The sequence below is a fragment of the Apodemus sylvaticus genome, chromosome 6, assembly GCF_947179515.1.
Source record: "Apodemus sylvaticus chromosome 6, mApoSyl1.1, whole genome shotgun sequence".
Lineage (NCBI taxonomy): Eukaryota > Metazoa > Chordata > Mammalia > Rodentia > Muridae > Apodemus > Apodemus sylvaticus.
Genome location: NC_067477.1, coordinates 50,533,672 through 50,546,030, shown reverse-complemented (window position 1 = coordinate 50,546,030; position 12,359 = coordinate 50,533,672). Strand labels below are relative to the sequence as shown.

Here is a 12,359-nt window from a genome sequence, read left to right as displayed (position 1 = left end):
TAGTAGCTGATGCTTTGGGAAAGCTGGGATGACTAGGATGGTTCTGAGATGCAGTGGGAGGAGCACACTTGAGAAAGAATACACTGTATGTAGAGTTTCAGAGGCTGGGGAAGTGCGGTCAGAACTGCTGGAGGTGCTGCTGGTGGAGGGGCAGTCAGGTGAGGCAGGTCAACAGGGACCCTGTCAGGAAGAACCTGACCTGCTTAGAGTTTGTTCTTTCTCCTGCAAAGAAAGAGAACTGGAAAGCCTTCTATCCATCTTTGTAAAGAGGTTGTAAATACCCTGACGCCAGTGTGTTTTATTCATCTTTGCATTCTTCATGTTGCCTGGCTCTAGACTAGGTAAGAGATTGCTGATGGAACCCTCAGAATCATGCATTCTTACCATATCATTAAATAGAATGCCAGAATACAGACTACCTTTTGTAATGGACCAGTGAGGCTCTCTCTATCCTATACATTGTGTTTCTGCACTCCTGAATTTTATTTATCTGCTTTTTTTAATATATATTTTTATTTTCTATATTCTTTGTTTACAATCCAAAAGCTTTCCTCTTTCCCAGTCCCCCCACCCCACACCATATGTCCCATAAGTCCTCTTCTCTCCACCCATTCTCCTGTCTTTCCCCCTCCCTTTTCTCCATCCTGGTACTCCCCTACAATGCTGGATCAAGCCTTTCCAGGATTAGGGCTCTCTTCTCCCTTCTTCATGGGAATCATTTGACATGCTAATTGTATCTTCAGTATTCAGAGCTTCAGGGCCAATTAATACCCACTTATCAATGATTGCATTCCATGTGTATTCTTTTGTGATTGCGTTACCTCGCTTAGGATGATATTTTCCAGTTCTATCCATTTGCCTAAAAAATTCATGAATTCATTGTTTTTAATTGCTGAATAGTACTCCATTGTGTATATATACCACATTTTCTGTATCCATTCTTCCATTGAGGGATATCTGGATTCTTTCCAGCTTTGGGCTATTATAAATAAGGCTACTATGAACATAGTGGAGCATGTATCCTTATTGCATACTGGGGAATCCTCTGGGTATATGCCCAGGAGAGGTATAGCAGGGTACTCCAGAAGTGTCATGTCCAGTTTTTTTAGGAACCGCCAGACTGATTTCCATAGTGGTTGTACCATCTTACAATCCCACCAGCAGTGAAGGAGTGTTCCTCTTTCTCCACATCCTCACCAACACCTGCTGTCTCCTGAGTTTTTAACCTTAGCCATTCTGACTGGTGTGAGGTGAAATCTCAGGGTTGTTTTGATTTGCATTTCCCTAATGGCTAATGATGTTGAGCATTTCTTAAGGTGCTTCTCAGCCATCTGAATTTCTTCAGGTGAAAATTCTTTGTTTAGGTCTGTACCCCATTTTTTAATAGGGTTATTTGGTTCCCTGGGGGTCTAACTTCTTGAGTTCTTTGTATATATTGGATATTAGCCCTCTATCAGATGTAGGATTGGTGAAGATTTTTTTCCCAATTTGTTGGTTGCCATTTTGTCCTTTTGACAGTGTCCTTTGCCTTACAGAAACTTTGTAATTTTATGAGATCCCATTTGTCAATTCTTGATCTTAGAGCATAAGCTATTGGTGTTCTGTTCAGGAACTTTTCCCCTGTGCCTATGTCCTCAAGGCTTTTCCCCAATTTCTTTTCTATTAGTTTCAGTGTGACTGGTTTTATGTGGAGGTCCTTGATCCACTTGGAGTTGAGCTTAGTACAAGTTGATAAGAATGGATCAATTCTCATTCTCCTGCATGCTGACCTCCAGTTGAACCAGCACCATTTGAAAAGGCTAACTTTTTTCCACTGGATGTTTTCAGCTACTTTGTTGAAGATCAAGTGACCATAGGTGTGTGGATTCGTTTCTGGGTCTTCAATTCTATTCCATTGGTCCACTTGCCTGTCACCGTGCCAATACCATGCAGTTTTTAACACTATTGCTCTGTAGTATTGCTTAAGGTCTGGGATACTAATTCCCCCAGAAGTTCTTTTACTGTGGAGAATAGTTTTAGCTATCCTGGGTTTTTTGTTATTCCAGATGAATTTGAGAATTGCTTTTTCTAACTCTGTGAAGAACTGAGTTGGGATTTTGATGGGGATTGCATTGAATCTGCTTTTGGCAAGATGGCCATTTTAATTTTCTGCTTTAATCTTGCTTGCTTGCCTGTGAATCTACCGCTGATCTTTGGTGACTCTAAGGATAAAGACCAAGTTGAGAGTGGTTTTTGTGGCTGCTGTTTACTGTCTCCAGTGCTTTCTACCTGTTTAGTTCCCGTTGACCACGTCATTTACCTGGGGAAGCCTTCACTGTACCAACTTTCCCACAACAAGCTTAGCATGTGATCATGCTTCAGTTGGCATCCGATTTCTCTTCTGTCCTCATGAGTAGGTGACACCCTTATTGTTCCAAAATCTATCTCAGTGCCTGACATTTAGTAGATACTCAGCACAAAGCATCTTTGCTTCCATGAATGAATTCCTGAGATGACTAAAGGATTGCATCCACATTGTTTCTTTAGATGAGGGTATTGGTCAGGGACCATGTCACTTGCCCAAGATGTATAATCAATAAAAGCCTACAACTCTGGAACAGCTGCCAATAAAACATGACTCTTGCTTCTTGCAGACACTTGACAGATGCCTCTTCATGTGTGTTTCTGTGAGGTGAACCCAGCTGCCTGCTGGTGGAATAGACAGTACCCTGAGAGAGCACAGACTCTACATCCATTTGCACTTCAGTCCCGCCTACCTCTGCTATTTTCTTTTTTTTTGTTTGTTTGTTTTTTAATTTTTTTTAATTCGATATAATTTATTTACATTTCAAATGATTTCCCCTTTTCTAGCTCTCTGCTATTTTCTAGCTTCGTGCCTGGGGCAAGGTTCTCAATCATTCCATGACCCAGTTTTTTAGAAAATGGGTTAGTAATAATACCCACTTGGTGGGTTTGTTGTATGAGTTCAAATAAATTAATTTACATAAAATGTTACTAACAGACACATGGAAAATGTTAAACAGTCGTTAGCTGTTACTGTCAGAATACATTTATCCTTTTCCAGGTTCTTATTGTAGATCAAAACTCTCTGTGGGAACACTACAGCAATTTGTTTTTATTCTGTGAATATTTTCTTTTGGCATTAGACTGTGTGCCCCAACTCCTCTGTGTTCTCACAGTTTAAAATAGGTCATATCTGCAACTCAGCAAAATCACACACTATTTCACCCACGCTGTGAATTTTAGGATTCACACATTTTTTCACACCAATACTTAGGAAAAATGATGCTGTTATGTAGTAAATGTATGTTGTTAAAAATGCTGTTCCTTCAAATCAAAAGCATTTTCCCAAACAAAGGTAGGTACTATTGAGCAGTTTGATTAACTGAGCTGATCGCTTGGAAGTGATTTATGTTCATCTTGTTTCCCCTGTTTTTCACAGCAGGTGTGACTCACAGGAAATTTAAAAAGGAAGGAAGATAATTACTTCCCATATAGAGAGTTGCATGCCAGATTTCAGCATTTTAAACATCTTTGCTCATAATGAAATTTTTGGTGCCAGTTCTTTCCTTCTCTGGCTTTTCATTAGCCAGCTTCTTCTGGTGTGTGTGTGTGTGTGTGTGTGTTAGTGGTTACTAACTGTTTATCTCACTCTTAAAACTAGCTGGCATTGATATGTGTCCAAGTGAGAGAAGTAGTGGCAGTGCAGCTGCCACGCTGTGCCAGGCATTACTGCATGGCTCGTTGTTGCCAGTGCTAACAGGACGAGTTAGAGGAAGCAGTGACTTGGTGGGATTCAGAGGCAGGAAGCTGGCCTGGTGGAGGCTCTGGAGGGACAGGTGTTAATGAGATTAAAGCAAAGAGTTAATTGAAAGCTACCCTGGCAGAGAAAGTTTTACAAATGGAAGCCTTCAAAAGTCCAGCTGAAGAATGTGTAATTAATTTTTCAGGCATCATAGAAATCATAAAGATTCTGGACTGGATCTTGAAATAGCAGGGTTAATCTTCAAGGCAGTAGCTCTAACACACGGTTTCTAGACCAGAGCATCAGCAATACCTTGGAAACCTAACAGAAATGCCCACGCTGCACATCCTCTGATGGCCTACACACTAGTGGCCAGTGAGGTCAGAAGCCCTCTGGTGACTTTGGTGCTCACCCAGGATTGAAAGCAAAAACAATTGAAGAGAACTAGGTGTACTGAGTAGACAGGTCTGGAAGGGCAAGGGGGTGTGCCAGAAGCCCTGGGCAGGGTTATTGGACATAAGTAAGTCTGGGTGTTTCCATGGTGAATGAAACAAAGGGAAAATCTTCTCAAGAAGGGTGTAATGGGACTTGATGACTAAGTCCTCATAGGAGTGCAAAATGTCAGATCAGATGCCAGTGACCTGTACCTGAATGTCCCCAAGTATGACTGACAGCAGACACACACACACACACACACACACACACACACACACACCAGCCATTCAGGAGGAGAACTTGCATTTAGAGATCAGAACCTTATTGAACTGTAATTTATAGCTTTTATCTTTTATCCACACCCAGCCATCTACAGCTCTCAACTAGATAATCTTCCCTGTGGGAACGAAAATGAACCAGGCACTCAAGACCAATAATCACATTAACTATGGATAGAGTTACTGGATGCCAAGACTTTCCCTCTAAGCGCTCCATATTCATTATCTCTTTGCTCTATTCATTAGTTATAAATGTCTGTAAGTTGACTTCCCAAGCTCTCCACCCCTGTAGGCTTAATGTTTCTAAGCACTGAGCTGAGAAGCACAGAGTCTGGACCCTGGAGGCGCACAGCTCTGGGTTTATAAACCTAGCTGCATTGTTCAGCGGGTGTGCAGGCCGGAGGAAGAGTCTAATCTTCACCCTCAGTTCCCCTTAACTCTTACAGTGGAGATTATTATTATGCGGAGAGGTGATAATGAGTGGCCCTTTACATTCGTTCATTGTGAGAACTAAATAGGAAATGTCTGTCTGTACAGAAAATCCTTAGGAAATATTAGTTGAGGGTTATGGTGATGATACCAGGAACTTACACAAAACTCCATTGGCTCATCTTGTTTAAAAATAGAAAGTTCCCAGGTCTGGAGAAATGGCTCAGTGGTTAAAAGCATTGGCTGCTTGCTCTTACTGGGTTCAGTTCCCAGTACCCAGGCAGCAGCTTACATCTGTCTGTAACTCCAGTTCCAGTAGACACCGGGTATGCACATGATTCACAGACAGACATGCAGTCAAAGCACCCATTCTCATAAAATAATAATGAGAAAGATGTTCCTTGGCCTTCTACAAACTGGTTATAGCTTTACTTCCCATCCAGTGATTTGTGTAGCTCAATGCTTCAGCTAAACTGGCTGTGGTTTCCCCTATGCACTAAATCTATTACCCAAGCCTAGACTTTGATGTCTATTGCTGCCTTAGTCAGTTTTTATCACTATAACAAAAACACATCTAAGATAACGAGCCTATAAAAAGAAAAGGTTTATGTCACCCCCACAGTTTGGAGGATTCCATATCATGACCCTTGGCATCAGTGTTGTGGACCTGAATCAAGGCAGCAGTATCATAAGGGAACACTTGGCAATGCAAAACCATTTACATCATGACCAGGAGACACAGAGGAAATGAACAGGCCCCTCAGTCCCCTTTGAGGGTATACCCCACTGACCTAAGGTCATGCTTCTTCTAGTCTCTACCTCAAAAGGGTTCCCTGAGTTTCCAATAGTGTCATCCTGGGGAACAGATCTCTAGTACATGGACCCTTGGGGGAACATTCAAAATCTAAAGTATAGCAGTCCATCCTCAAATCCCTTTTTTGATTATGACTATGGAGTACTTAGAGAAAAGATCTTGGCATTTAATAAGAACTCTATATGCAGTCAGTGCTATTGTTGGTATTGAGTGTCTGGTACATTTTCATTCCTATCATGTATAAGTCACCTAGTGCTCAGCCCAAGAGTCCATTTTCGATAATCGCTGTCCTGTCTGGAAGATTGTCAGCAGCAAACCATCATTTTTAATAAGATCAATCCCGAATTCCTGTGGCTTAACAGCTTTGCAGCTCATACATGGACTATCCATAGCATCAGTAACAGCTCGGGTCCAACCTAACCATCTCCCCCAAATCTCTTAGTGCTGTGCTCTCTCCACCTTGCAGTGCTGGTGTCTGGCCCTATGCCATGGGAAGCTACAGTAGTAGTCGTAAAACACACTTCGAAGTGTGTGTTGGTGAATTGCTTTTCTCCTTGATGGCACTGCCAATGTACTCTGTAGGGATAATATTGATCTCTGTAATACTGATCTTTTTTTTTCTTCTCAGGATGAACTTGACCTCACAGACAAACACAGGGAAGCCATGTTTGCACTTCCAGCAGAGAAAAAGTGGCAGATATACTGTAGCAAGAAAAAGGTAAGATACTCACCATGATCCTAGTTAACCAGAAGAATATCACTTCTGACTCCTTTTGCTCCTGCATTGCATCAGCCAGACTCAGAAAGCTCGTTGTGATGTGGAAACCAGTTTGAACATGTCATGTTATGGCCTTGCGACTCCATACATCAAAGAACTACTTACTTCTCTGGTGGTTTTATGAGCAGCTCCCCGGCTTCCATGCACCTGTCACTGTTACTAATAACTGTGTAACTGAGACCTAAAAGAATATAGGCTTGTATAAGGCTGAAGCATCTCCCCTGCTCCTCCCACAGCGGTTCGTGCACAGATGATGAAGATGAGTGTCATAGCTTTCTTTTTATACTGTAGAAAACTTAACATTTTGCTGCCTCTAGAGTGTCCTCCCTGTCCCCATCGTCTGAAGTGCTCATCAGCCATTTCCCATTCAAAGTGGGAAATGAGAAATGAGAGAAGTGAGCACACTGCCTGCCGTGTACATCCCACAGCACGTGCGTGGCACTCTGCACAGCTCTCAGGAGTCCAGTCTCTCCTTCCACCCTGGGCTGAGGGACTGAAGTCAGGGTGTCTGGCTTGCAATTGGCAAGTGTTTCACCGCTGATCCACTGCTGGCCCTCACTTCTGGAGTTCTGCATCCCTCCAAGGCTCATTGTTAGGAACATGGCTGTACCTTCATTCTGGGAGGTCACTTACAATTAAAAGCTGGTAGTGATCACCTCAGGAGATGGGGGAATGACACTGGGGGCAAGGAAACTACTAAAACCTTTCTCTCTGCATCCATGGTACTGGGCATCACTGGACAGGGAGCACTGGAATAAAGTTCATGCTCCCATATTTCAAAGCTGCACCAGATTCTTAGACCATCCCTATTACCCCTAGGATTTGAATTAAATGGGGTTAATGTCTAGGTCAGAGCTACCACCTAAGAGAGAGAGCCAGCTCTTTCTAACATGCAACAGACATCCTGATTACACACTCTTGATCTAGGGACCCAGCAACAAATGGCAGCAACACAGTATTAGGAGGTCTTCTATTAGATGATCGGATGCAGTTTGGAGCCTCCATATGTTAATGTGGCTGTCTCTCAGCACCTCTACCTGGGTCACTGGTGTGCCACCCACCACAGAGAATCCTTCGTGTCTCAGAAGTCAGTGAGTGCATAATACTCGAGCTGCCATTAGATGCTTGTGAGCCACTGTGTTCTACTGATCCTTGCAGCTCTCTCTTCTCACACTTCGTACTAGACTAATAACAGTTTCCTTCGCTGGTACTGTGGAGAATGTAAAGCAGAATGTAAAGCATCCTTAATTTTCCACCTGTGCGGTTAGAACAGCTAAGTGGCGTCAAAGCTCTCTTTGGTGGCCTTTGCTGAGAGATCTGTCCAGCCCTAACATCTCAGCATCATCTTCAGGTCAGCCCAGATTATGACCCTAAGGTCCTGGACAGGGTCCATCAGTGTGCCCTCCTTCTGCCCTTCCATGTTGGACATGGTTATCACAGAAAACTTATGTTCAAAGGTCAAGCAGCATGTTTCACTCACTAGAAAGAGATAACAGAATGAAAATAAGATATGTCCGTCCTGCTCGGATGGGTTATGCCATCGTTGTTCCTCAGTTATTTGTTAGTAATTGATCATTTGTTCATTGTGTTGATGTGCACACCGTGGCACTCATGTGGCCGGCCGAACGAGGACATCTTTCAGGCACCAGTTCTCTCCTTCCACCATGTGGGACCCTAGGATCAAACTCAGACTGTTAGGCTGTAGGGCAAGTGCTTTTGCCCACTGAACCATCCATTGCACTGTACACAGAGGACCTGTTCTGTTTGGTTAGTCTTGGTGGGGATTTTTTTTCCCTTCTAAATTATGAAACATTGCAAATCAGGGTCTGAGTATATGTCCCAGAGGATGGAAAAGGAAATGCAACTGGAAACAGCTTACTGGGGGAAAGTTCTCTTGTTCCTCATATTTTATTACATCTTTGACAGCAAGTAAAAGTTAATCATGGAAAATCCTGCCCCTTACGTTACAGAAGGCAACCACTAGAAAATAGTAACAACCTCAGGCTCACAGCTGCTGTTCATTTATCAATGTCCAGGCTTATAAGACCGCTCTGCAGGTCTCGTGTGTGTGTGTGGGGGGGGGGGGTGTGCGCGCGCGCTTGGCCTTTAGTGGGAACATGGATATGAATATGGAGCCACTGGCTATGGAATCTGTTTTGTGATATGTGGCCTCCTCTTGCTCAAACCTGGCTACCCTGCATAGATTTTCACATGTGCTTCTAGTTCCTCTCCAGAAGCAATGGCATAGCTCAGTTGGGATACCAATTTCTTTAGAGATAGAGACTCCCATGGGCTTATACATCTTGATCAACTAACTACAGGTGTGTGTGTGTGTGTGTGTGTGTGTGTGTGTGTACATCTAGTGTCTTTCTCAATCACTCTTCATCTCATTTTCTGAGAGGAGCTCTGTCTCTAAACTGGAGCTTGCTAATTCTGCTAAAGTGTCAGGCCAGCAAGCCTAGGGACCCCCTTGCCTCGGCATCCAAGTGCGAGCCTTTCTGCTTGTAAGGCAGGCACTGTTAGAGCCTCTTGACTCCAGATCATCTTGACTAGGATTTCTCCCATTGCTAAAATAATATTGTGCCTGTGGCCTTTTGGACACTACAATAAACTAGGAGGCATGTAACAAATGACTGACAGAAACCTAACCACCAGGCGTGTGCTGTTCACCTCATCACTTGTGACTCAGCACAGGCGCCATGGAGGCCATCCTTTATCTTAAAACAGATTATTTCCCTTGGAACACAGGGTTTTCAGTCCAGGTTTATCACCAGTAAGCCAAATCACATCCATTTCTAAGGCTGAGGGCAAACTACACCTATGGCTCCCTCAGAGCTCCATTTTTCAAGGTTAGAACCCAGGGCAGCACAGACATTCACCCATAAGTAAAGCCATAGGGCAAGGGCTCATGGCAGGCAACAGAAACAGACCACAAAGAGCGTGCTCTCTGTGCAAAAGTGAACAGAAGTCATGGATGCAAACAAGGCCAAAACAGCCCCGGGGCAGGCAGATCTCAGCTAGCTGCCTTCTCTCTCCTCCCAGCAGCAGCTTGGACCCCAGCAACTGTTTCTGCCTACCAGCTGTGTGATTTAGGAAACTTATCTATTTGAGTCTCTGGTTGACAACTTATTTCCAACGCCAAAATGCAAGCAGTGAAGATATTTCTGGGGTGAAATGCTAAAAAGAAATGAAGTGGGACCTTGCCTGGTTGACTGATGTTAGGATGTAGTGGACTTGCTGAGATCCAAACACATCTCTCTCACTTGCTTCACTGGCTGCTCCATCCTGGTTTGCACACACAGCAATTGTCAAGTGTCACACACCATTGTCAAATTCTTAAACTTGCATGAACAGTCCAAAAAAGGTCCTGTCGGTGGAGTTGGGGGTATTTTAAATAGGAAATGTTTGTGGTTCTTATCTTTAGAGGTAATTCCCTTTTTAGCTCCAATCACAACACAGCCTTTTGTTTAAATGAGGCTTTTCCCAGTCTCCAGCCAGAAATTGCATCTGTTAACAATCTTTGGATTTTAGACTGAAGCTTTTAAAACAATGAACCATCTGACCATGAAAGGCATCTGGCCAGGCTGTGTTTACTTATTGTTCACAGAGTTGTAAGTCCTGGGAACAGTAGGGAGTAGTTCTGCAGAGGTGACAGTGACTGCATGCATAGGAATGATCTGTAGCTTCTGTCCTTAGTGTCGTTTACTCCGTGTTGAGTATCTAGGCAGTGCTTTTGCCTCTTTCCAGAGTCTGCAAAGCCAACTGGGCTGTAGATACTCTTTGCTGTAGAGACTGCAGCTATCAAGGGAGAGTTCAGCCTTTCACAAATATGCCTAATCTTGCCTGCTTTGCTTCTGATCTCTAAAACCTCAGATCTCATGAGTTGAGTCTTCCTGTTGCATTTCTGTGTCTCGTTGAGCCACTTTGGGAAAGGTGAATTTCCACTGCCCTCCTCCCCTACTGCTTTTGTGCATTTATGTGTGGGTGTGCATGTGTCTGTGTGTGTGTGTTTGTGTGTCTGTGTATGTATGTATGTGTGTGTGTGTGTGTTTGTGTGCACACTTGAGCTTGACCTGGCATAGTTAAATCAGTCTGGGATCTTCTCCATCCTGGCCATGGTTCAGCCATTTTGATCTCCCTATATTGCTAATCTGGTCCTGGGTACATTTTCAGGCCATGTAAGGGAGGAGAATTTGACTAGTGCTTTCCCCCCCTTTGGTCTGTTTATGCTGATCAAATCAAACTCCAGCTTCTTTGGAGTTCTCCTTTCAGCAGGAGCCCATGGTGATGAAAGCTGTATTGCTTGAGGGCAGGAGGATTGCTGTCCTTTCAGCTCCTGGAAATTTAGGGCAGCCAGTGTTTGAAGTGCAGAGAGGGGCTGATTGTATCAAAATAGGATGTAGGGGATACATATGCTGAGGTCATGGAATTAAAGACAAAAAGAGCCTTCCCTTTCCTACACAGCTGTCAAACAAACCAGCCAGAGACAGAGGTCAGATGAGCTACTGTTCTGTATCTGGTACCATGCCTTAACCACAGGCTGTTGTGCTGGAGTGGAGTATTGAAGAGGGTGGGATACTGTTTTTCTTTTTGTTCATTTGCTTCACCATGCAGTAGACTGAGCATTGCCTCTTCAAGTATCCACTGTGCTAGATCTCAGGATTTGTGAAAGGGAACCAGCAAAATAACCTCAACCTGACATTGAACCTGTCAGGCTAGCTGGCTGCCTTTGCCCAGTTTCTGAGCTTCTTAACAAGTACTTGATTTTCAAGCCATTGAATTTTCAACCTGTGATGGAAACTTGTGCTGGAAAGTGTTAAAGAAAGTGGTAAAAGCCCTCCTGGTTAGAAATAACCAGCCTGTCCTTCCCTGCTTTCATGTCTTTAAAGAGTCCATGAGGGGCACAGTAGCATCCATCCAGAAGCATCTCCAGACTCTGCAGGCTTCAGGACTGTCTGTCCTGCGTCTATGTTCTATGTAGAGACTCCCCAGCTGCAAAGCAGTAAGAAATGACAGGCTTGGGGGCCTGGTGTTTGACTCAGGGAAGCAATGTATTGGTGAAGACCAGGTTGGTGTATAATTAGCTAAAACTACAGTGTCTGCACTAGAAAGAATCAGCAAGATTCCAGGGGTGATCAGACAAAAACATTAGATTTCCTAGAGTAAATGGGTTTGGGAGAAGCAGATATCAATAAAACCAAACAATTATCATCTTGTCATAAATCCCACAGAACAGGAAGCTGACAGACTGTAGGGCACAGAAAAGAAAGAGTTTAAATAAGACCCTAATTCTGAGGTCCTGAGTGGCCTCAGATATACCTACAGTTCTTCGGTCTAAATGTGTTTGCAGAACCTGGAACATTCCTCTTCCGAGAAGTGATCCGAGAAGCAGGGAGAGTAGTGGTGAGGATGTTCTCTTCAGTGTCTCTGATAGGAGTCCAGTGCATCAGGACATCTGAATGACATGAGAAAGCTCTCAGCACGTAATGTCAAGGTTAAAAAACAAGCTCTAAAGCTATGGAATTACAATGATCACAGGTCTGTCGGGGTATATAGACAGACATATGGATAGACAGCTTTCCAGGAAAGATTCTGGGTGATTTATTTTGGTATATTTTCTTTCATATATGTCTCTTAATTTTTCTATAGTTCATTATTCTCTATATTACTTTGAAATACCTTTATCTTTATTCTAAAAACAAAATTACTTTGTTTGAAAAATATACATAACAGTTTTGAATCAGTCAGTTTTCAGTGAGAGAAACAGGTCCCATAGGAAGCTATGGTTTGTCAGTCAGTCTTTTGCATTTGTCATAGGGAACTGTTCATAAGCTGTTTGCGAAGCTGAGGAAGCTCTCTGCAAGGCTCTGCCTTTGCATC

At 43.4% G+C, this 12,359-nt stretch overlaps 1 protein-coding gene across 3 annotated transcripts in view; it reads left to right on the top strand.

Annotated features, from left to right (window-relative positions):
- Daam1 (dishevelled associated activator of morphogenesis 1) overlaps positions 1-12,359 on the top strand; it is a 164,601-nt gene that overhangs the window by 81,330 nt on the left and 70,912 nt on the right. For all 3 annotated transcript variants that reach the window (XM_052185688.1, XM_052185687.1, XM_052185689.1), the window contains one exon: positions 6,330-6,419. In XM_052185688.1, the coding sequence (XP_052041648.1) occupies positions 6,330-6,419 (90 nt within the window). The remainder of the gene's footprint in view (positions 1-6,329; positions 6,420-12,359) is intronic.